Source organism: Neolamprologus multifasciatus, chromosome 7 (assembly GCF_963576455.1).
Source record: "Neolamprologus multifasciatus chromosome 7, fNeoMul1.2, whole genome shotgun sequence".
Taxonomy (NCBI): Eukaryota; Metazoa; Chordata; class Actinopteri; order Cichliformes; family Cichlidae; genus Neolamprologus; species Neolamprologus multifasciatus.
In genome coordinates this window covers 23,481,835-23,507,408 of record NC_140445.1, presented here as the reverse complement: position 1 = coordinate 23,507,408, position 25,574 = coordinate 23,481,835, and the positions used below count along the sequence as shown (strand labels likewise).

The following is a 25,574-nucleotide window of genomic DNA, read 5'->3' as shown; positions in this document are numbered from 1 at the left end:
ACTTAAATATTTTAGTCTCATAAATGTTAACTGAACTGAAGTGTATATAAGGCTTTACCTTGCACAGGGGGTTCATTGAGTTCATTTTAAAGGAGTAATACACCTTTTTTTGTCTTTTCCCGATATTTCTTTTATATTAGTCATTTTAAGAAAAAGATATGGTACTATGAGAATCTTTAATTGAATCCTGGGAAATTTAAACAACCCAGATGGAGGTGGTAGAAGCATAACTTCAAAGGAGAGAATAAAAGCTTTATGAAACCTTATTTTCGGACGAAGTCAGCAAAAAAAAAAAGAAAACGTTTTTAAATCAAATATAAATAAATATAATTTATGTGGTTTTTAAGTCCTAGTAAGCACAGAAATTTAACTTAATTTGCATAACGTTTCGACAAATCTCTTCTGATTTCCCTCCTCCGCCCGCCCTCTCATTCAAGTTTGTCCCTCTGCGCGATCCGTTTGTCGTCCGAAGAGAGGAGGAAAAAAAGAAAAAGAAAAAGGCGAAGACCGAGAGCGACGCTTGCAGCTGATGTACCGCTGGCTCAGAAATGGAGGGCGACACCACTGTCCGGAGAATAAAACCCTTCGGGACTCAACAATACGTCGCTCAGGATAATAACGGAGCCCAGGACCGCTGCGAGAACAACGGCTACAACGGTGAGCCGAAGAGGAAGCCCGAAGTGAACCTTTACCTGCTGCGAGAAGGGCTCGCAGCTTCCCTGGTCTCTGTGTTTATTTTGGTGCTGTGGGCACTCGTTCACTTGTCTTTGCAGCAGCTTGTCATTGGAAAACCGACGGGCGAGTTCAACGCAGTGAGAGCCAGGTGAGTTTTACGATAAGACCAGTTTTATTCTCTAGGTGTTGGCCCGGTTAATCTTTCTTCTGTTGGGAAAGAGACCTGCCCAGAAACCACTGCCTGTTCCGCTCCATCTCCACCTTTACCTTCAACCTAAGCCGCGAAGTGGACAGGTGCCAGTCTCAGGAGAGGATAGGTGCAGCGACTATTAGGACTAATCTGATGTAGTTAACCATTATTCCTCCCCTAAGCCTTTTAAAACCACCCCTGGGTAGATGAATAACAAATTTACTGTCTAAGTCCTAATTCTGAAAGCCGTCAGATGTTAAAAAAAAGTAGGTGTTTATTTATATACGGTAGCATACAGTAAGTTTTTTATTTGGTGCATTTCCAATGCAAATACACGACAAAGGGTTTTAAAGGACCGGTTGAGAAACAGGAAATGCGGATTTAAAGCACGTGAGCATAGCGGTAGCATGTACATGTAGTTAGTTCTCTTATTGTAGTGGGAGACCGAAAAGACACCTTTGGGAGCAGGGCTTTTGTTAGATTACATTATTAACAAACAGGCGGAGGGGAAGAAGAAATCACCATATTGATCAGTGACAGTAAGCATCAGGAGCTATCCTACTTATCAACCCTGACATTTTATAAAACACAGAAAATCGAATAAATGTTCAAATACAGTAAGAGGGATCATAATAAACATCACACATCCTGTCCCTGTAAAAGACGCTGTAGAAATTTCAGATTAAAAGTTCATTCAGTTTCATGGCGTTACAGAGGGCTGCAGGGATTATAGCATTGAATCTGAGGTCAGCCGAGCTGCTGAAAGTGCAGAGCAGCTGGATTTGCCATCTTTTGGCTCATTGCTCTATAAATGAGTGAGACAAGCTGCATTTGAACTGATTAGAGCTCTGAGCTCTGTGTCTGTCACCCACAAATCCAGATTTTGCAGTAGGTCATTGAAAAATTGAGTGAAAGCAGCACTTTAGATTTCTGAAATATCATGTGGTGCCACACTGGCTACAAGAAAACCAAATTGAGCAGGAGATTGGTTTTTAATCTATACGGATAACAGCTGGACTACAACACACGACTTTAGAGGTCGTGGTTCGATATCAGGCACAGTTCATTTGTTTTAAGTATCAGTAACCACTGCTGTATTTTAGTATCTCTAAAAGGAAACAGCAGCTTTCTTCTAAAGAGAAAGAAAAGGAGTAAACACCTCCTAAGGCAATATCACTGTTCTCCAATCCCCAGACCTCACTCTTAAGCTTTGATCAATTGTTTTGTTTCCTTAAAAATGTCTTGTGTACAATGCATCAGGAAATACTGAGGATTGCTCAGTACAGTTTCCAAGTCTTGTTCTGCATGTGTTCAATCACTTTTCAGTAGAAAGCAAGACAAGAAGGGTGAAAATTGTAATCTTTTACAGTTAAATTTGTAGGTTTAAAGCAGTTTCCCCCCCATATATGTTATGAAAAGCTGCCTCTTTGGAGACACAATTACAGTAAAGTATGATCTACCATTGTTTGTCATATACAACCTTGTTTAGCCCCACAACACTTGGGTTAAAGTACTTGTACAAATATTTTGTTAATCAGCAAAGCCAGCAGCCAGTTCACTGTCTAACACAAAAATGTTTAAGCCTCGTTGTTTCTCTTACAGGCCATGTCAGTGAGTTCACTCATGTCTTCAGGACATGCATTTAATATATTTTAAGTTTTTTGAAACTTTGATGCTTTGTCTACACATGCACAGTGGCATTCAATCAGACTCTGTTATTACACGACTGAACTGTTATTAAATTGATGAGATATGCTCAAATCTGTTGGGACAAGTCGCCTTGATTTACTGATGTTTCACAGTAAACATGGCAGGTTATTTATCTTTCTCTCTTCGTCCTTTTCTCTCACCTCTCAATCTAGGCAGCACTTGGAGCAGATTACTAGTGCTGGCCCTCGGCCTGTGGGCAGCCAGGAGAATGAGGTCCTGACAGTGGGATACCTGTTGAAGCAAATTGAGGACATCCAGGTCGAGACCGCCGCAGGCCCTCATCAACTCACGATTGATATTCAGCGTCCCACTGGGACCTTCTCCATTGATTTCCTCGGAGGCTTCACTAGCTTCTATGATCACATCACCAACATTGCCGTTAGGCTGGAGCCCAAGGGTGGCGCGCAGCACTTCATGCTCGCCAACTGCCACTTTGACACAGTGGCCAACAGTCCAGGTAAAAACAAATTAATTACTCATTTGAACAGACATGCCTCTGTGAGGGTGAAACCCTGAGTGTGGTGGTGTTTGTTTTATTCATCGTCCACGCCTTGCAAATTAACACCTGGAGACCATGTCAACAGCAAATTCTGTGCATTTTATAAAAACATCTTCTTAAATCTGTTGTTGTACTGAAAGTGCTCTTTTGTACTATTTATGGTCTCCAGAGGATGGAGCTCATCAGACTGACTTTGATCACCTTGATTTGCTGTCATTTGTAGTTAGAGTGACACATTTAGAAAACCACTTGGTGTTTTTAATTTTTTTTGAGTGACATTTGGTTAAAAAAAACAGTCATTGCAGTGGAGCTTTTGCACGCCTGAGTTGCATGCAAGAACATGTGCATGAGAACTTTATTTCTACTCTGTTTTAAAACTGTTGTGATCATAAAATAGTTTCTTTGATACTTAAAATTTAGTTAAACACCCCCTCCCCCTCCCCGCTCCAATTGTAAAAGTGGCACAGATATATCTATAAAGAATCTGATCTATAAACACATTAAATAATGTCGCTGGTGTACATAAACTCTTAACAACAATCATCACTATTTATGGTCCCTACAGGATGAATTGTAAACTTTTCTTTTCCCTGCTTGGTTTAAATATGTAGCACATTGCAGTGTGCAGCCATTGTGCTTTAGTCTGGTTTTAATTCAGCAGTTTTTTGTTTTTTTTGTTTTTTTTAACTCTACACCCTCGAGCCTTGTGGGTAGGCATGTTTTCCCAGCTCTCATTCTCACACACACATATGCGTTACACACAGCTACACTGGTAAAAGGAAATTGATCCAAAAGGTGTGGACCAGGAAGATACACATATTTTCACATCCCCCGGTGCTTGCCAAGCCTTTGATTTCTTGGAATTCTTAACATTTGTTTATGGAAAAACAAAGAATAAAAGCAGGCAGGACTTGGTAAGATAAACTCATAAGTTAATTCAAAATCCTTTTTTCCTGTTTAAAGCTAACCTGCACAGATGCATGCATTCTGAAGTCTTATGGTGAGAGAAAGCAATTAATATGCTACTGTCATATGTGGATGGTATGCAGACACAGGGTGAACAAGCCCCCACCCCTTCCTCATGAACTCACTGAGTGTAGAAAGCCAGAGCACATGATGTCTGAGTTTGCCCCTCTGATCTGCAGGTCATATTTTCCTTACTTTGGTATATTTTCACTGCTGAGCTGTGTAATCTTTCTGTATCACATGCTCCTTTCTTTTTGTCTCATTGGTGCCCCTTTTTCTTTATTCTCTCACCAGGAGCGGTGGAAGTTTGTTTTTTTTGGTAATCAAGTAGTCACATGTTCCTTCACACAGGGCCTATTCTCTACACTTCATAATTTAGAGCTTTTATTTCTACCATCTGTGTTTTGTTATCTCGCATTATTTTGCTAGATCAGGACAGATGGATGTTATGGATGTTAATTGCATTTCTCTGGATGTAAATAGCAGGTTAAGACTGATTTCTGTTGCTCTCACTAATGTTTTAGTAAACTAGAAGCCCACGATTGGTATTCGTGACACACTGCTCCCTGTCTAAGACAGTTTCTCTGTCTTAGGTGCCAGTGATGATGCAGTGAGCTGTGCAGTGATGCTGGAAGTCCTCCATTCTCTGGCCAACCAGTCAACTCCTCTTAACCACGGCGTCATCTTCCTGTTTAACGGGGCAGAGGAAAATGTACTGCAGGTAAAAAGAACATTTGGTGGGATGTTAAACTAGCCTGTAAGGAGCACTGGTGTCATTTTGTTTAATTTGTATCTCTTTTTGTTTTTATTATTTTCTCCGTGTCATTTGTTGTTTCTCTCTTTGTCTCTCTGGATCCCCACGCTCTCTTTTAGGCCAGTCATGGTTTCATTACCCAGCACCCATGGGCCAAGCAGGTGCGAGCCTTCATTAATTTGGAGGCTGCAGGTGTTGGTGGCAAGGAGGTTGTTTTCCAGACAGGTACTGTAACGTACTACTTTGAGGAATTAGCCTTGTTTGTTTGTTATGATGCCTTTTTTTTTGGTGTTTGTGTGTGCAGCCTACCATCTATAGCATGCAAAAAAGCATTACAGGTTCTCCAGTTAAAGCAGTCAACTACTGTTCCTTCGTTTAGTACTTTAAAGAGACTTAAATGTTTACAATACCAAAATACAAGCAGGCAGGTTTAAAAACGGTGGAGGCGAGGGGATAAATAACTGATGATGTATCTTTGTCTACAAAAGGATGAATCTGTATGACAAAATTTAGGAATCAAGGCTAATTGTCAGGTATCTAAAATATTTCAGCAGCCTCTTCTCCCTTAAAGGTCCAGAGAACCCGTGGCTGGTCCAAGCCTACGTGCATGCAGCCAAACACCCCTTCGCCTCTGTGGTCGGCCAGGAGGTCTTTCAGAGTGGTGTCATTCCCTCAGATACGGACTTCCGCATATTTAGGGACTTTGGTAACATCCCAGGTAAGTCCACCGATTCCTACACTACATAACAGAAGCCAATAAGGAAAATGTGCAAGTTTTCTTTGCAGAATATGTTTATAGCTAAACATTACTTTATTATGCTTTTTTATAAATAATGTCAGGAAGGATGTGCTTCCTGACCCGCTGCTCTGGTCAGAATTTAGTGTAGCTTGCACACAATGATCCACTCAATTGGTCTTCACCTAAATTATGCTTAAGGTCATATTTCCTGTGTTATGGGTAATTTTACATTTTCAAAAGAATCCCTATTCTTCTTGAAATCAGATATTTGGGATGTGAGTTTTCGAGCCTTGTTGACTTCTCTGAGAATTTTAATATTTGCTAGTTTGCATAATAAAACCACTGACAATGAAATGTATCACTTTTTTTTCTGTGCTTCACACGTTACAGTAACCTGTGAATTGGATGAGCTGTTTCATTACTGGCGTTCTGGTTTAATATATTTTTTTCCAGGCATTGATCTGGCTTTCATTGAAAACGGCTTCATCTACCACACCAAGTACGATACAGCTAACAGGATCCTAACAGACTCGATACAGAGAGCGGGTAAGCAGCGGACCTCATTTGCTTCCATGCTCAAATATTTATTGCGCTTTTATTCAAGACTCATTGCAAATATGTGAGAGCTGTCACTCCAGCACCATTTTTCTGTTACAGACACCTGCTGTGCATTTGTCCTTTGTCCACCAGTCTGTCTGAGGACTTAAATATGCACACGTACAGCGGCAGTCACAGACTGTTGCCCCTTGTGCTTCTGCGTTGCTGAATAATTTTGCTTTGCTTAGCAGAGAATCCAGTCAGACAGCACTAAAAACCTTGGCATCAGTTGGCGTCTTTCCTCTCTCCCTCAGCAACTACTGGACATCACCCTTCTGTTCTTCTGTGTGCAGCAAATCACCATGAAAGGCATGAATTATTAGAGAAAGAAAGCGAGATTTCAGACGGAGGCAGAAGGTATTTTTAAAGTTAAGAAGAGGGCAGAAAAGTGCTGTAAGGTGGAGAGTAGGACACAGCACGGAAGGCGAGGATCTATCAGCAGTTCTGTTCTTTTGAAGCTTGTGATGAATACACCCTTTGGCCTCTGCTTAAAAATCTACGTCTCTCGGTTTGGTCTAAGCGGAGCAAGCGATTCACTTTTGTTAAAAGCAAACGCAGCATGGATCTCTTGTAGAGATTATATGTGAAATGTTTTTCTAAAAAGAGCATGTTGCCGTGTTTATAAAATGGATCTTATCATTACCATCAGTGTTGGCTTTGTGATAGAAACAGAAAATAGAAAGATGTGAACAAATTGCAAGCAGTGAACTCTGCACAATCAAGATTTTGTACAGTGTTGTTTTGGCCACAGCAAAGCTACCAGGCGGAAGAACAATGGAGCTTTGTCTTGTCTTGTGTTTTTGTGCCATTAACTGTGCAGATATGGAGGTAGTATAGTACAGTAGTACGGAGGAAAAAAAAACAAAACTGTTTTTTTTTGCTGCAGTGGATTGAAAACAAGTCTACACACCCCTGTAAAAATGCCAAGTTTTTGTGATGTTAAAATATGGGACGACAGTGAGTCATTTCAAAATGTTTCCCGCTTTTTATGTGACCTACAACCTGTGAAATTGAGTGCATTCAGTATTCCTGAGTAGGACTCTACTAGTAGAATATAATAATCCTTTAATTGTCCACAAAGGGAGATTTGGGTATCATGGGTAGCATGGCACATCTTGACTTGATTTGCCCACTCTTCCTCAGACAAGTGCTGCAAATATATCAGATAGCACTTGTGAAGCTCCCTTCAGGTCATCCCACACACTTTTAAGGATTTACATCTGGACTCTTGTTGGGCCATTCCAGATTGAACTGGGGCTTTTGTAAAGGTGGAGGGACAAGCATACATCAAAATCAACAAAATAATGGATTCAACAGAAGCAAATTAAAGTTTGGGGTTTTTTAGGTTTTCAGTAGAATATTTGTGGGGTGACCTGACCCCTGCTCAGATCAGACACATTTTGAGTGTGTTTGCAAGGAAGCATGGGCAACTGTTCCCAAGTCAAGACATGCCATGTTGACGAATGGTATGCTGTGATAAAATCAAAAGGTGCTTCAATAAAGTCTTAGTTTAAGGCTGTGTTCATAAGGCTACGAGGCTGATGGGTAGCGCTGGCAGTATTTTTCTATCCACTGTACAGCTCGCTCTTGCTGTTCCTTCCTGTAATCAGATTTCTGATCTGAGCTGAACTTCGTATTTGGAGTCAATTTAAACAGAAAGCCCTTGGTGCCCCGGAAACTTGTGTACAGCCGTCAATAAGATTTGTTCTCCATCTCTCTCTTTCTCACACACACACACACACACACACACACACACACACACACACACACACACACACACACACACACACACACACACACCACTGAGCTTTTCCTCCTCCCATAGCCATCCTCACTGCTACAGATACATGGTGTATACATCACCATACATTACTCTGTAATAGTGCACATAAGGCACAGCAGTGGAATATGAGAGAGTACTGTCCTTATCTGTCAGATCCTATCATCCTCTCTTACATGTCCTGTCATGGGGGGAAAAAAACTCTTCTGTGAGTAAAACAGTATATGTGTGTTTAATTGGTTTTTACAATATTATTGTTTGTGTAAGAGGTTGCAGTAGTCATCTGCATGTGATGGGGGCTGTAATTTACCAATATAGTGCCATTTAACCGGCCACCCTCTCTGTGTAGCCTTTTCTGCTCAGTCAACAGTAACTGGTGTAATGCATGTGACATGTCAGCTCTGTAAAGGATGATCCTTTTAGTCATGTGAGGTCCTATGAGGTTATCACTTTCATATTCAGTCATATAATCTGTTTACTTCCCCGTATGTAGGATAAAATCACAAGTGGTGGAAACTCTAAACCTCTATTGACTAAACCTCCCAGTTCCTCTTATTCTGTTGTCATTTACTGTCTGGATAACTGGATTGTATATGGCAGGCTGCCCAGATGATGCACACTGTTCTTTATGGAGTAAATGCACTGAAGCTTTGACTGTCTTTAACTCCATATTTACGTCCTGTTTTCAGGTGACAACATCCTGGCCGTTCTGAAGTATCTGGCAATGTCAGAAAAGTTGGCTGATTCCTCAGAGTACCGCCATGGCAATATGGTGTTTTTTGACCTGCTAGGTGTAATTGTGGTAGCTTACCCAGCTCGTGTTGGCACTATCCTCAACTACATGGTGGCCACAGCTACGTTCCTCTACCTCGCCAAGAAAGCCTCAATGCCTGGCCATGGAGGTAGGTCACCATTTCTTGCACTTAATCCTTGTTACTGATTGGTCTTTAAATCAAGGATTCTGACTAGGGGGCAAGGTAGTCCTTGAAGAGGTCATTTTCTAAGAAATTGATCGTTAAGGTTTAGGGTTACATCACTTACCAGAAAAGTAATGAACATGAAATGCTTGTTTCATTTGCATTAATGGCCCCAAGCTGCGTATATTTTAATGATATGTTGCAGTTTTAAGATTTAGAACAAATAGCTTTGATGAGCTCTTGTGGATCTGCAGAATAAATTGGTAAAATCCTAATTTATTGACTTAATTGGTCACTTGTCTCTGTGTCTCTAAGGTGGGCGCTACGTTCGAGACCTGGCCTGCGCCACAGGTGTAGCATTGCTCAGCTGGTTTGTCACCTTGTTGTCAGTGCTGATTGTGGCCCTGCTTGTCACTCTGTTGGGCCGCTCCATGTTTTGGTACAACCACTTCTATGCCTCAGTCTGCCTGTATGGAGCTGCAGCCACTGGCAAGATGATACTCATACACACACTGGCCAAGAACCTGTACTACGGGGTGAGTGGAGTTTTAAATATAGAGCTTCCAGTAAATTTCAAGCAGAGACCGAGTGGCAGGACATGATTAACAGTAGCAGTAACACTGAATGTGAAATGTACTGTTAAACCTTTTAGGAGCATTGTCTGATTGTATGGTAAAAGTGACAATATGCATCACTGTCAAAGATGTGGCTTCTTTCTAAAACCCACTTATATTTGATGAATAGGAAAAATGAATTGTCACAGACAAATTTTGGACTATTTGTTGTGTTAAAGTTGGAAAAAGTATCTTTATTCTTTAAATTTGTTAGTTGCACCTGTTCAACTGCTTATTAAGGCAAATGTCTAATCAGCCAACCATATTGCAGCCACAGTGATTTAGGTGTGCAGACAACATGCTAATGTTCAAACTGAGCCTCAGAATGGGGAAGAAGGGTGATTTATGTGACTTTGGATGTGGCACAGTTGCCGGCAGTCTGATCTCCAGAGTTTAGAGAGAATGGTCAGAAAAAGTCAGAAGTCACTCCTCTCAGTTTAGAGAGGAGTGACTTTACTGTAGCCAACAGAAAACTGAGGCTACAGTTCGAAACTGGACAACAGAAGGTTGGAAAAAATGTTGAATAGGCTGATTAGCCTAAATTTCCCATGTAACTTTCAGATAGTAGAGTTTGAATTTGGTATGAAAGCATTCATCTTGTCTTGGATGAACATTTCAGGCTGGTGGCAGTGAAATTGTCTGGAGTATATTTTATTGGCACACTTTGTGCTCCTTAGTACCAACTGAGCACATGCGGGGTATGGTGGAATGGGAGATTGACATTATGGATGAAAGGCTGACTAATCTGCAGCTACTGTGTGATGCTGTCATGTCAGTATGGACCAAAATCTGTGTTTCCAGCACATTGTTCAATTTGTTCTACAAAGAATTAAGAGAAAGGGGTCTAACCCAGTCCTAGCAAAGTCTACCTAAAAATTGGACGGTGATTGTAGAGTTCAAATCGGTCTTAAATTATTCTTATTGATTGTTTTCTGATTGTAGTAAAGTGGATATTACAGTATTTCACTGTGACTGATGCGTCATGATGACTCTGTAAACTGCTGACAATCGTCTGTGTGTGGTTATAAAACTGTAGAAATGTGAGACAGACTGTCCTTTGTGCCTCACATGTACGTTTACCAAATTTGATCTCTCTCACTGTGGTTTTCAATAGGCTTTCATTCAGCTCTTAGATGTTAGCACCTCTGTCATAAAAGCAAAATTCATTTCTCACATGCTTTAAAAGAGAGTGTTATAGATTTCTTTGGTAAGTTGTTGAATACTTTGTAGAAACAGATGGTTGAAATTGAATGGGCGTATTGTATGTGTGACATTTATAAAATACGAGCACTAATTTAAAGCTGAAAGAGCTGCACTGAATTGATTTAGATCTGGAGCCTCAGCTTACCACAATGTGAACTGCAGCTTATCGTGGCCATTTTCCAGTAAGGACACAGACTAACCTTTGTCCCAGATTACATAACGCTTCAGTGAAACAACATGACTATTGAGAGAACGGCATGTTTCCTTACTCTAATCCTGAATGGTATATTCTGCAAGAAAAATGTCTCGCTCCAAGGACAGAGAGGAAAGAAATTATTAGTCCTCAAATTAAACTTATACAAGTTGTAGTGATTGTCATTTTCTTAAGTGGTTTTATCCTCCTTTTAGTTTACAGTTGTGATTTTGGGATAAAGCCGTGGAAGTTATTTCTTGTTTTGTATCCACATCAGATGAGTTGATGATCTTATTTGCAGTTTATGTAAGAAGAGCCCAGCACTCACATTTCACCCAAATAAGAACCTCTATGTACTATTTCACTATTAAATCGTGTGAACTGAAACTTGACAGCAGACCAAAAGCCTCGGCAGTCAGTTGTTTGCAGTTTGAAAGTTTGGCACTTTTAAATGAATCCATTGATTGTTATGCCTAATCTATGGGGCAGGTGAGTATATTAGTGACATTAATTTGTTACTGATATCCCCCCAAAAGTTCTGATTAGTATGATGAACTTCTCTGTATTTGTTTTGCTGTTGTTGTGGTTGTTTTGCAAAACAACAATTAGATTTCCATACTTACAGGTTAAATCCTCATCTGTCAAAGCACCACACACCTTCCCCTGCGCATTTCTTGTATGTTGAGCTTTTGTTTTCCTCACAGGGCGTCCGCCTGGTAGAGCTGGGTGACCTTTACTTTGACGTGAGCTTGCTGCTGTGGTGCTGCAGCCTGGTGTGGTTGACCCAACATGGCCTGTGTTCGGCCTACGCGCCCATGCTAATGGTGGCTTTCCCCCTGGCCACCAGACTGCTGCTGGCAAAAGAATTCAAACACAGAGGTAAAGACTTGATCTCAAAGTCGACCTTGTTTACCATGATTGAATGAAGCGCAGGGTACTAAAAACTGTTGAAAGTAAGGACGCTTTGGTTAATTATTAATACTTTTTCTAGAGTCACAAGAGTAAATTATGTATATGCTCATACCTGCTCTTTATAAGCTCTCTTAGCAGTAAGATGAAGCTAACATCCTCATTGTACTCTAATCTTATCAGGCTATTTTAGATGATTGTGTTATCACAGAAATAGTCAAAGTAGATCTCCAAGTAACTGCATGAAATAAAGGTGAACCCTCTTCCTTTCTAGCTCCTATTGTGCTCTTGACCAAAGGCCTGTGTATGCTTAAAGTTCTTATCTGACTATCTGTCTTTTGAAAAATAACACACAAAAGATAGATATGTATCAAAGAGGTGGGGTTTTTTTGTTGTTGTTGTTTTGGGTTTTTTTTTGCCCCCAAGTGATCAAAGGGGTTCCGGATTGGATCCTTAATGATTAAGTTGCTAGATAAATAGTAACAATATATGATGGATGGATCATGCAGCCTCCTACAGACAAATCCTAAGTAGCAGCAGCAGAGTTCAGCGAAATGTTTTTCTAAATATATTGTAGGCAGGAAATAAGGCACACATTCACTGAATCTGCAAAACTCACTGCAAAGCATGTTGTTTTCTTCTGCTTGCACAGCAGAAAACAGGACTGGAATCACATTTGAGTTGTAGTGTTTAGGTGTTTCACTTTGAAGACTGTATAAACACTTTTCTCTTTAAGATGGATTTTCATAGCTGCGGGGGCAGCTACGAGAATCCAGTGTGCGTGTGCGTCTCTCTGGCTCAGTTATACCTGACAAAGATTTATTTTTTTCCTCCAGGAGCATCAGCGAAGTACTGCGTGCTGTACCTGCTGGGCCTGGCGTTGCCATATGTGCACTTCATGTTTCTCATCTGGGTGGTGTTTGAGATTTTCACTCCCATCATGGGGCGGAGTGGCACAGAGATACCCCCCGAGGTGGTGCTGGCCTCCTTAGTCACTCTGGCAACCATCTTCCTCTCCTCCTTTTTTGTGAGTATTTCTACATTATATATATGAGTGAGAAGAAAATCAGGATTTTTATTAAGCAGAAGAAACAGAGAAATCCCATTTTGAATTAGACAGAATATACTTGACTAAAGAATTGTTTTGATTAATCTGGTAGTAGTAAGTTTATTTTCAAACCAGATACAGAAGGAAATATATGTATAGTATGGAGTATAATTGGCAGAAGTGAATTTAATTTAGAAAATGTGTTGGGGAATCAGGTATTTCGTGCCACCTTAGTTGTATTTTCAAATGCCCGTTCCTTCTGCTGTTCAGTAACACATGCTCATGTCTTTGTCAGCTGCATTTTATCTACTTGGTGCAGAGCACTAAGCGGATCATGGCAGGTCTTGGGTTCGTCTTCACCATCATGTTCCTGTTGGTGTCCTGTGGCCTCTTCTTTCCTTATTCGGGCGATCTAGACAGTCCGCGGCCAAAGAGAGTTTTCCTGCAGGTTGAAATTCATAACATGCACACAAAAACACAAATATACACAAAAATGATACAGATACAGTAAGAAAAGGAAAAACTGGATCTGCAAGGAGAAGTCAAAACCAGTAAATGTATTCATATTCATAAAGGCCAAAACCTAAAGCTCTGGCCTGTCCATTGCATGACGTTTGAGGTCTGAGTGACTCGGTTTGAAATGAAAATGATGCAAGAAGACATTTTTAAATGAGTGGCAGGAGCTTGAAACCCTTGAATTAAAGTACGGTCTGATCAGTTTTGCAGCATTTGGCTGAATCTGAGCTGAGGTCGTAGTCCCGTACACTGCACAATTCATTCTGCTGCTTCTATCAGCAGTCACACCCTCAAGAAACCAATGTCCACTGGCTGCAACACGTGCTCATGCCATAGTGTTACCTCCATCACAGTTAAATGATAACGTGGTATGATTCAGATCATGAGCTGTTTCTCATCTCCATAATATTCTCCGCTATTCATTCATTCATGGTTTCATCTGTCCCAGTAATTTTTCCAGAACTGTGCAGCCTCTTTTAGATCTTGTATGACAGTCTAATCTGGCCTTCCTGTTCTTGAGTGTAACCTGCCCATTTGCACCTCGGTGTAAATCCTTCGAGTTGTAAACACTCTCGAGGAGCCTATCTCCTCGAGTGTTCTTGACGTGTTAAATTGTGTTTCTTAAACATGGAAATAATTCTGTCATCTTTTATTATTATATTTTCCTCCCTGATGTGCTCACGTATGTAATTGAGTCATTCTAGCTAAACAGATGTAGCACAAAGCACGTGAAAGAAAAGAGAACATGTTAACATCAAAGAACTTCGTTGTTTTGGGTTTTCTTTTCCTGCTACTCTCCCTGCAGCATACAACACGGACCTTCCACAATCTCCAGGGCCAAGTGGAGAGCCGAGACTCAGGTCTGTGGATAAACAGCTTTGACTACACGGGCATGCAGCACATCACACCCCACATCCCCGAGATCAACGAAACGGTTCGGACCCGCTGCAGAGAGGACCGACCTTTCTGTGGTTATCCCTGGTTCCTGCCTGTCAAGTTCCTCAGCAGGTCAGCCTTGTAGCTTTAATGCCTCTGGTGTCATAATAAATGCTTGTTTCAGTCATGCTTTGAACTTCACAAGTGCTCCCGTGTGTTTGCAGGAAGAACTGGTACCTCCCCGCTCCGCAGGTGTCTCCGAGCTCTCCAGTGGAGTTCAGCCTGCTGTCCAAAGAAGAGACGAGCTGGGGAACGATCAAGATGACATTCAGTGTGAAAGGTCAGGAGCAGCTAATAGAGGGTTAAGATTTTGGAGATCTAAAGAAGTACCAAGTGATAGCAGAAGGAGCCAAAACATGGACCAGGTGTAAATCAGAAAATTGATGACCATTTTTAAAGAGCATGTGATCACATGTGCAGGATGTGTGAAGAATGTGAGAGTGTTGCGCGTTGATTTGTAGTTGTAGGCTTCACTTTGTGTTTCACCCTTGACTTTCCTGTCTCATGCAGGCCCGAGCCACATGTCTTTGTATCTAATGCCTCATCAAGGAGCCAGCCTCTCTACCTGGTCCTTCGGTGACGGGACGCCTCGATTTGACTTGAGTGGAGAATATTTTATTTTCTATTCACACGGCCTTGACGCCCCCACATGGACCTTCTGGTTTGAAATACAGGTACTGACCTTTTCTTCTTATTTACATTTCCTATTTCCATCTTCATAGTGACTTTGGCACATCAAGCAGTCTGTACCGACAATTACCTGCAATAGTTTTGCAAATTACAGTAATTAACTGTGATAAACAGGCAAATATCATGTAGCTGTTGCCATCTACACACACAGGAATTCACATTAACTTGTTAGATTCAGAGTCCAGCCACAGCCACATGGATTTGAGACAGAAATGTCTCCATAAATAGTTGCTGCAGGATGGCAATTTGAGTGCAAAATAACACATGACTGGAAACTTTATTTTTAATTAAGTTGAGTCAATCCCAGGATTGCAAATAAATTTGTCACAGATGATTAACCGGTTAATTGCAACATGTTGTCAATTTGTCTTCATTTATAAATTAGATGGTAATTATTTGCAAACCTGAGTGACTGCAGTCAGTCCAGCAGTGAGACCCATGATTATTTGGAGACAGCCTGTGCAGTTGCCATCTGAAGCTGGTCACCCCACTACTTGCAGTTGTTTGCTGAAGGTGAAAAACACTGCTGGGAAACCAGATTTTTCCTAGTCACGAGGTTTTTTATTACGGCCAAACATAAGGCCTAGGGGCCAGAATCAGAAAAATGTAGAATTTTGGACTTTGAACTATATTTTCATCAGTTTTACAGCTATAACGAGCTCCCCTGCTTTACTGATCAGCTTCACTGATTCCTCTTGCTTAAGATCAAAGTCGGCTGCATGTGGCCCATGTTTTAAAATGAGTGGGACTGAGCCACAAATTGCAATGAATGCTGCACGTAACCCCTCGTGGCTCAGACAAACTCCTCATGCAGCATAATCAGACTTAAGACATTGCTAATCTTATTTGGTTCTTCTGCTGTTTTATTTCTGTCCCTGTGTTTGTCAGCCTCCCGCAGACCCTGACCCATCTGGCCCCGAGGGGATCGTCTCAGTCGCCATCTCCTCCCACTATTTCTTTGGGAAAGACCAGAGGACTGCTCGGTTGGAGGAAATGCTTCACAGGTTCCCCACGTGGGCTTTTCCCTCTTCCTGGGTCAGTACCTATGACATGTACCGATACTGAGGATGTCACACATCCCACGAGGCTGCTGCAGAGGAGAGCTTTGGCTCACAGGGCTCCACAAGACAGATGTAGAAGAGATTACAAGGAACAATACAGAGGAGCGACCCCGCTGCCTTTTCACTCAAACTGTAACACACACAACACATGCGAGCTCCACCCCAGCCAGCCTGAGAGACCCCTACCACTGTGTCAGTAGGCACTGTAGTTAACCAAGGAGAGATGCTTGGTGCTGTGCTCACTCCTGGGTTAGTGAAAGGAAGGGGTTAGTTTTTTTTCTGTTCTCTACTTGTTCAATCGTGCCTTTTGCTTTACTCGCTGTAACTCGCTTTTCCTTTCGCTCACATCCACCCCCGCTCTTCCTCACTAACGCCAGTGTTCCTCCCGAACAACTAACACCGCACGGCTACCTCCACTGCTCTTTATCAGCAAAACCACTCTGGTCATATTAAATGTGTCTACCAACCGCGCTGTGCATCGTAGGGTGCAATAACACATGATGGATGAGTTCAACCTGTTCTCTCCTCCTCTGAATTTAACTGGATACTTTGAAAGTCACTTGTCATTAACCTGCACTTGTTTTAATAGTTTTTGATTTACTGACTTGCCCTTCTTTACTAAGACCACTCATTTATTTATTTATTTTTTTTTTCGAGCCACGCATTTTAACGAGGAATGTAACGCCTGCTTAAACTGTCGGAGGACATGGCGTGCAGACAGAAAACTGTTAAATGAAAACAGATGTCTGAATTCAAGCTGTTCTGGAAGTGGTGGTTAAATCTGGAGGGCAGTGTAAATTCACTTGACGTGTTTATGCAGTTTAATTTTGTTTTAGGGTTTAAAATTGTTCAGGATTAGCCCCCCCCCCCTCCCCCCAGTCCACAGGGGGGTGTACCTTTGCATCTGTTTCACATTTGTTTTTACTGTAGTAATAACTGCAATTTTTTTTTTTTAAAGAGCAAGAAAAAAAAAAGGAAAACTTGACTATGCTTCCAGCCGTCTCCAGCAGTGACTTTAACAAATCTTTTGCTTCATTGATTTTCAAATGTGATCCTCTGCTTTTGTTTATTGCATCTGTAAGCAAAAGAAATGCCTTTCCGCGTCGTGGGTCAGACAATATAAGGCGTCTGAAAACCTCGGGAATCTGGGATTGGCTTTTATTCCCACTTTTTGATTTTCCCTTTCTTGAATGTAAAATCAGCTGCTGGAGAGGGCTCCGTTTTATTTGTGCTGTTGTTTTTTCTGTAGCTCACATCCACAGTCTGCTTCACATGGTACTACCACTACCTCCGGACTGATCAAACTCAACACCGAGATAACAGTTTCAGATTGAATGTTACTGTGGGAAAGCTTTAGAGGAGATTTAGCTAACAAAAGTTAACTAGTGTTGAAAAGAGAGATTATTTAAATGGTTTATAAAGTGTCACCATGTGGGCTACATCCATTTATAGATGTCCATATCTGTGTTTTCAGAGAGTCTGACTTCCCCGCGTCCCCAGGTTTGACTCATCTTTAAAGGAGTCAAAGGTGGAATCGGGTTGTTGACTAATGAAGCAGAAGCAAAAGTCTTTCGTCTGCCTCGAGTCTACCTAGCGAGGTGTCACCGTAAACCACATTGTCTGTTTGCCACAAAACGAGAAATCACAATGAAAGGAGGCCTTAAAGTTTTGCTTCCAAAGACGCACAAAACGTTTACTGTTGTGGACACAAACATCTCAGTGGTCTTAAAAGCTATCAAGTGCCACACTGCAAAGCGTTTTCATGCCCATGGATTGCTAACATCCATCACAGCCTTCAGCAGATTGTCCCACTGTGCTTTTTTTTTGAAAAAGTCATAAAATTCATATTGAGCCACTCTGTAGCTATTCTGGAGTTATATCTCAGCACGCGAGTGGAGTTTGTGTTCGTGTCGCCTCACGGGTCAGATCAAATGATAAAGGATACTTCTTTTTACTGGTTTCATAGCAATGAAAAAAAATTTCAGTCTTAACTTTGACGACAGGCACTTGAAGCGCTTCGACTCCACCTGCTGAGGAAGCCCGTGTGATGCAGGCAAAAGCGCCTGCTTGGACTTTTTCACCTCATCAGCTGATTCCTGCAAAGATCAGCAAGACCTCAGTGCTCCTTCAAAAGGACAAAGATTTAAACAAATTAGATTTTTGCTTGGTGGTGATGTAGTTTTTGCTCTCACTAAAGTACCATTTTGTTTTTTTGCCATTTACCTCATGATAACGTTCATCACCTCACCCCTGTTAACGTTTCGGGTGTCTGCAGTTTGAGTGCGGCACTAAAACCTGGGAGGGAAAAAAAAAAAGTCCAGTCTTTTCTGATCTGTCCTCTGACGGCCGACTCTGTACTTGATCCTGCTGCTCCAGACTGAAAGATGGATTTTTTTCTTTACTAAGACCAGTAAAAAGTCTCATTTTGTCCAGAGCGGGTACTGCTGTAATAGAGGGGCAGAGCGGGGAAAGGCTGAGAAATGGCTCACCCTACACTGCTGTTGCTCCCAGTGTTCGAGAGCTTCATACGCACTCCTTTTCAGATGTGAGTGATTTGAATTTACTATGTGTTACTAATGTGTTAGTGTGAGCTAGTGTAGGCTGAGAGGCTGACGGGCACTGCACTGAACGTTTTTGTTGAGCGTCAGTTCAGACTTTGGACTTTATCTTCTTCATACATAACAGTCTAGTTAGAAGTCCATATCAAGTCAAGAAATAAGTTAACTGTGGGATACTTTTAAATATTAAATGTGATATCTAAAAATATTACATTTGAAGTTTTGGGGTTTTTCTTTATTTAAATTGACCTTTATCCACATCTGCTAGTTTTGTTCTTAGAGTTGATTTCTAACAAGACAGATTTTTTTTCTTTCTTTCTAGCGACCGTCACATAACCGTTAACCTTCTTCCTTGAAGTTTTGTTTTCTTAGTTGGAACTGTTGACTGTTGAGCTTTGGATTATTGGGTCTGGTTAACAGGGTATCCATGTATTCAATTTACAGGATGATTTCACATTATGCAAAAAGTTTGAATTAATTTAACACTTGTACAGCAATTAAAAAGCTTCTTACGTTTATTCTTGGCAAGTGTCACTTCTTTAGACGTGGACACAAACATCATCAGCTATATCAGCTACGCGGTGAGGCGGGGTTTCATGTTCACCCAGGTAACTTCAGGGTTAAGCCTGGTTTTTCTTTGATACATCGGCATGGTAACTGGCTACTGACCAATCAGTGTCACTTTAAGTTGAACTGGAGTGAATGTCCATTTTCTGCCTGTAAAGTATATCACCAATACAAACAAAATCCCTGCTGTTCTGTTACAGCTGACCCTGACACGGCAACCATTTGACACTTGTTTAACTAAAAATTACATTTTGGCCATGAGAATTTCTGCATAAGTAAAATAACTCTGAGAAAATGCAACCACTCCTGCTTGCTGATCTTACATCAAAACTGCATGTAGAGATATCAATTATGTTTTAATATAAACACTGAAAGGGCACCACAGCTCGAAGAATAAAACCCAGAACAGTCTTTTAAACGTGAATTTAACAAAACAGTCAATTTAAAGCCATCAGATTCCCCCGTGTGATATTCATGGAGTTGTAATGTTAATATGTCAGTTAACTCTCAGTTATTCTGGTGTCAAACATTAATATAAGAGCTCTTTTCTAGAGTATTTAAAGCCAAACACACACACGTTGCTGCTTTGTCTGCAGCTGCTGCGTTGCTTTAAAAATAAGGAGGTCAAAGAGGCAGACAAACCTTTTAAAAATAATTTATTGGTCTTTATGTACAAGGGGGGAAAAATGAAGTAGAAAACCAAATATAAGTAGAAAAGGCGAATGTACAAGAGAGTATCTTTACACTGCATTGAGGATGTCTGCTGCCCCAGAAATAAACCTAGACTCTGAGGAAACGAGCAATACTTTTAAACTGTACACAGTTGGGAGGGAGCTGCTGTCCACGTTTTACTGAGCGAGCGAACGACACTCCTCCCTCACCGAGAAGGAAACCATAAAAGAGCTGAAATATTCATTTCCGTAGGAAATTGTCTCGCATACCGTCAGCATTAGTTTTGAGCGATGATGTTTCTGATGAGAGGGCTGGGATGTTCGCGAGTGAGATTCTCCTCCCTCTGCATGAGGACTCGAGCGTTCAAATCGAAGCAACGGGGTTAAAACAGAAGGCCTCTGGACGTAAAGTCTTTGGTTCATCAAGTGTCCGTGTTCAAGTAAAGCTTGTAGTGGAGCTGTAGGCTTGTTCAGAGCGGAAGGAGGGTCAAAGTAGACGATACAGAGCCGCTCGGGCCGTCTCAACCTTTTTGTGTATAGTGACGGGCAGCTCGTAGAAGAGAAACCATTCAAGAATCTAAACAGATAAACACACCCAACTATAACATATCATTTTGGTCTAGGATGAGAAGCGCACAGCTGGGGGGGAATGAAAGAAAAAACAAACAAACACAAAAGCAGTAGTAAGCATAAAAAAATAAAGCTGAGTAACATTTCAATACATTGCACAATATAATACTGACGCATTGTTTTTCTTTTAGTGCTTGTAGTTGAGCCAATGCATGACTTTGATAACTAAAGAGGAGGGGGAAGGAGTTTTGCTATCAGTCATTAAAAACAAAGCAGGAATGATCTCTCAGCTAATAATCCCAATAAATAATAGTAATGACGAGGACTAATACGATAAAAATCAATTCCACATGATCAGAGTCACCAATCATGTCGACGTGGTGTGAACACGGCCCTGCACACGCGTTCAGATTTCCACTCGGAAGCACGAGAACGCGGCAATCGGCCTCCCGCTCGCCTTGCGGGTGGTCCGGACGAACTGCGAGAGGGTGAGGGTCAAAAACCACACGGCGACTTATCTATTGCACAACAATCAATCCCTCAAACTAAAACAATACTAAAGCGTCGCTCCTAACACTGCTGACAAGCCAACGATCCACCTGATGGCTTTTAAAAACTCACTAATGATGTGCCTCTCGCGTGACGGGAAACAGAAAAGCCTGTTTTGAATTTTAAAAAAAAAAAGAAAGAAGCATCTTGTGATTTTTTTTTTTGTTCAGCGCAGGAAGTGTTGAAGGATCAACACAGATCTGCTTTGCTTGTGTGAAAACCCACACGGGGAAGGGCGAGGCAGCTGATTCTGTACTTTAGCATCACTAGGGAGGGGGTGGGCAGCAGGCAGGTGAGGTGCTGATCAGTGGTAAGAAACTAGTCTGCAGAACAGTGGGATTCTACTCACAGATCATTTTCTTAGAAACCTTAAATTCAACTGTTTTAAAGAATCACACAGAATCATCTGCTGAGGGTGTTTTTTCTTTTCTTGGTCACAGGGTGACTGCAGAGGGATAGAAAAATAATGTCATCCTGTACACTGTTACATTATAGAAAAAAGGTATCACAAAATATTTTAAAATTATACTGAGGTATGAAAGTGTGAAACACCTCTTGTGCACACAGACAGAACGGCACGCTTCATGTACTGTAGGCTCAGACGCACTTCAGCGAGTCCCGTAAAAGGTTCTCGAGCTTTTTCTTTTTCTTTGTTCTACGTTATGCTCCGCGGTTAGCGCAAAGATCAGAACGGACCCTTTGAACTGATTCTATCGCTCTACCCGAGCTTTCGCGTGCTGCTCTACAGCTTCCAAAACAACACAAGTGGAAAACAACTGACATGAGTAACCCTCCTCTCTAATCTACCAGCACAATCTGCTGAAATGAGCTCTGTTAAAAAGGAACCGTTTGTGCTGTGATGTCTTTGTCGGGCTGATAGCGATCTAAAGAGTGGGTAATACTGACTGAAGTAGGAACTGACAAAGAGGCGCACAAACGCACGCACGCACACGCTCACTCGCTCACACAAATGAAGTCTTTTTCCAGTCAGCCAATGCTGCAGCTTCCTCCACTCCGGCCCTTCAAGGGTTCACAGGTTAAAAAGTCCAGAAGAGGCTTCAGGACAAGGTGCAGTCGTAGGTTCCCTCCTCCTCCCCCTGCTCCTCCGTCTGTTCGGGAGGACAGTCCTCAGAGGGGGGACGGGGGAAAACTCCTGCGGGTTCGAGAGAGGGCAGGGCCAGGCCCAGCGGGGTCACCACTCCTCTGCTGTCTTCTGCCCGAGGTACCGCGGTTCCTCCCAGACCTTCAGAGCCACTGAGCTTGGAGCATTGGGTCGCAGGCTGGAAGGCTTCAGGCTGCACCTGCTCCGACGTCGACTCAATCAGCCGCTGCAGCTGCGGCTGGATCAGGCTGAGGAATGGTTTGTAACCCAGGCTACGGGAAGAAGACAAAAGATTTACTGTAATAAAAAAAGTAAAGAAATCTCTCTCTCTTGTTATATCCATCAGTAGAGTTGGATAGGTCAATCCAAATACTGATAGTATTGTTATCAATACTGGTATAGGTATCTGATTGCTACTGATAGTGACTTGACTGGTATCGGCTCTATACTAGTGCATTAGGACTGATAACGCTGGTACTGCTGGAAGGTGTGTTTTGTATTTATTGCGTAATATCCATCCATCCATTCGCATCCGCTTCCGCTTATCCTTATCCCAGCTGTCATAGGGCGAGAGGCAGGGTACGCCCTGGACAGGTTGCCAGTCTGTCGCAGGGCTAACACACAGGGAAAACAACCAGTCGCACTCATATTCACTTACATGGGCAATTTAGATTTTTCAATTAACCTATCCCACAAAGTGCATGTCTTTGGACTGTGGGAGGAAGCTGGAGTACCCAGGGAGAACCCACGCAAACATGCTGAGAACATGCAAACTCCACACAGAAAGACCCCGGCCTGATGGTGGAATTGAACTCAGGACCTTCTTGCTGTGAGGCAACAGTGCTAACCACCATGCCACCATGCTGCCCTATTGCGTAATATATATATAAAAATGTGTCACAATTTCCAAACTAAAGATGACATCTCATAAATCAGAACACACTGCTCTCCCCTACATAACGTGTTTTTATAGATTAAAAATATCGGTGCCAGCACAGAATTACCCACCAGTCTGTGGAGGCCCACGCGTCGACTGCTAATAATCCGTTTCGGACACTCTGCACATTTTCCGCAGGAACCTCTGGGTTGTCCAGGAAGCTGATCACCTGCTTGATGACATTTGCATCCCGCAGGATCAAACCAATCACCACACACCACTCCAGGCAGCCCGCCTCCATGAACACATGGAGAAGATATCTGATAGACACACAGAAGGTGCAGCTTAAATATACGTGTTGATTTTGCATTGAACTGAAGCAAACGACCATAGATTGAGTGGGGTCCCACCTGAGCTGCACCTGGGACTTGTGCGGGCCTTTGTTGGCCAGCTCCATGGAGATGTGCTCCAGCTCGGCCTGACTCAGGCTCAAAGTGGACGAGTTCTCGTCCACCATTGTCCAGTCGCCATCCACCACTGAGCTGGTCTCTGTGAGGTCTGTGGCTGAGCCGATGCTGTACTCCTCGACTAGAAAGTGCAGTGAGTGAAAGATGAAGTTCAGCTTAAGCGGATAAAAACAAAAGAACGGAATAACTGTTAAAGTTTTATTACCTTTGTTGGTGAGCAGTGACAGGAAGGCCTCATGAGTCTGTGGTGAGTGCTGGTTCGAGTGAGCAGAAGAGGCTGTGTCCATGTCTTTGGGTCTCTGCTCAAGCCCGTCCATCCAGGTGTGGTTGTCAGGAGCTGTCGGAGGCGGTGCCGTGTCCATGTCGTTGTTCAGCAGGCTGTCTGCTGACTGTGACTTCAACAATCGTGGGCTCAGCACTGAAAACAACAACGAAAAACAGCAAGAATTACAGCGATGAAGCCAGTGATGGCATGTAAGGATTGAATTGTCAGTAGTATGCAAACTGGGGCACCATACTGGACGGATATTCAACCATCACCTTTAAATATTTAAAGTAATAATTGATTTCTCTGTAAACTTTCCTGTTCTTCACTCACCTGTACGGCACCGTCCATTCTTCAGTGGTGAGCTGAGGTTTCCCACAGGAATGACAGGGAATGGCCAGAGGAAGTCCTTATGGAGCTTCTTCAGCGCAGACACAAAATCATCAACTCGGGCCACGCGGTTTCGCTCGCGACATAACCAGCCGATGAGTTCGAAGCCCAGCTGTGCAGAAAAGCATCCCAGATCACGAAGGCGCACCTGCTCCAGGAGGTGACGGGCGTGGCGCCACAGCATCATGTCGATATACATGTTCTCTGCACACTCCACATCCCGACTGGTGGGAGGATGCAACAGAGGGAAAAGACAGGAATAGTTAGATGAGAAGAGCACATTCTGAACAAACTGCAGTACTAGTGTCCACTAGTGTCCTTTTATGCAAAATAATGTGCAGGTACCCTTTAGCAGACGATCCAGAAGGCATACTGAAGGTCTTCTGCAGGTTGAACTTTCCTGTGGTGACCGAGTCGGCCGACTGAGACAAGCTGATGCTGCGATTTCTAAAGAACTCGAAACCTCCAGTTGAGCTGGGTTCCTGAACACAGAAACATGTTTGAAGGTTACCAGTTCAAAATTTATAAAAAGCGCTTTTCATGGGCATGTAGTCAGAAAGAGCTGTGCAATAACACAGAATAAAACAAATAAATAAAACAGGAAGAGACAATAAAAGATAATTAAAGTACAGTCAGTGAATTTAAGACAGAATAAAGATAAAACCGTACGAGGTTGGTGCCCTTGCTTGAAGCCAGACAGACTGACAGTCACCGTCTTCCTGTAACATTTTCAGCTCCTCACCTGAGTAGTGGGTGTTGGGGGCGGAGTCTCCATCTCCCCTGAACCAATGGCTTTGAGGAATCTGATCATGTGCCGGCAGAGGTCCCACTTGCCCTGCTCGAGAGCCGTGTTGAAGAGAAGAGTGGCGTGCTGTCTGCTCACTGCTGGAACCTCCATATTCTTTATGGAGGAGGAGAAAAAGAGGAACGCCTGAGACTTTGAGGATTTTTTTTAAGGATCTTGGAAAAATAAATTAGACTCTGGTTTTCCAAAGATTTTCAAGGGTGAAAATGCAAATAATCTCTGCCATTATAAAGTTAACTGAAGTGGAGCATGCAGAACGTGGTAACATGAGCTGTTGACTCCGCTCGTTACCTGCAGTATAATCAAATAGGAGGCCGCTGTGTCCAGATCCTGAGCCATGAGACACTCCTCAAACAGATCTTTGGGGTTTCCCACGGCTGCAAACAGGTAGTTCCACAGGGCGTACTCAGTCTTCCTGGCGCAGTGGACGATGGTCTGGAGGAACAGGGGGAACTCTGTGATGAACTTTGCAACGGTGGGAAGCAGCGGGTCGGGTATGGGCTCCCGTGACGTTGCCTCTTCTTCCAGCACTACATGAACCATCAGCTCCATGACATGGGGGAAGTAGGGGAGGGAGGCACATGACTGAGCCAGCATCAAAGCCTTGAAAGGAAACAGTAAAGAAAGGAATAAATTCTCTCATATACTAACATCGCACGCACGACCGTTTCACTGACTATCAATATTTTCATACCTGAATTTCTTGGTAATTCAAACAAATTCATACAAATTTGAAAAGAAAGTTTCTCAGGGCTT

General features: G+C 42.4%; 2 protein-coding genes across 4 annotated transcripts in view; one reads left to right on the top strand and one right to left on the bottom strand.

The window, feature by feature from the left end:
* The first annotated feature begins 432 nt into the window (after positions 1–432).
* Positions 433–19,073, top strand: ermp1 (endoplasmic reticulum metallopeptidase 1). Its single transcript, XM_085164670.1, has 15 exons — positions 433–823; positions 2,728–3,032; positions 4,634–4,761; positions 4,914–5,019; positions 5,366–5,512; positions 5,987–6,079; positions 8,600–8,812; positions 9,143–9,363; positions 11,542–11,716; positions 12,583–12,773; positions 13,090–13,242; positions 14,116–14,318; positions 14,411–14,526; positions 14,757–14,920; positions 15,825–19,073. Exons 1-15 carry the CDS (start codon positions 549–551, stop codon positions 15,999–16,001), a joined length of 2,667 nt encoding a protein of 888 aa, XP_085020796.1. The 5' UTR covers positions 433–548; the 3' UTR covers positions 16,002–19,073.
* ric1 (RIC1 homolog, RAB6A GEF complex partner 1) overlaps positions 13,090–25,574 on the bottom strand; it is a 48,541-nt gene continuing 36,056 nt past the window's right edge. For 2 of the 3 annotated variants that reach the window (XM_085164661.1, XM_085164663.1), the window contains exons 20-26: positions 25,110–25,421; positions 24,756–24,914; positions 24,359–24,495; positions 23,957–24,237; positions 23,564–23,776; positions 23,023–23,479; positions 13,090–22,286 (exon numbers count right to left, since the gene is read on the bottom strand). In XM_085164661.1, coding sequence (XP_085020787.1) covers positions 21,971–22,286; positions 23,023–23,479; positions 23,564–23,776; positions 23,957–24,237; positions 24,359–24,495; positions 24,756–24,914; positions 25,110–25,421 — 1,875 coding nt within the window. In that variant the 3' untranslated portion in view covers positions 13,090–21,970. The remainder of the gene's footprint in view (positions 22,287–23,022; positions 23,480–23,563; positions 23,777–23,956; positions 24,238–24,358; positions 24,496–24,755; positions 24,915–25,109; positions 25,422–25,574) is intronic. The other variant, XM_085164664.1, reaches the window with a different exon arrangement.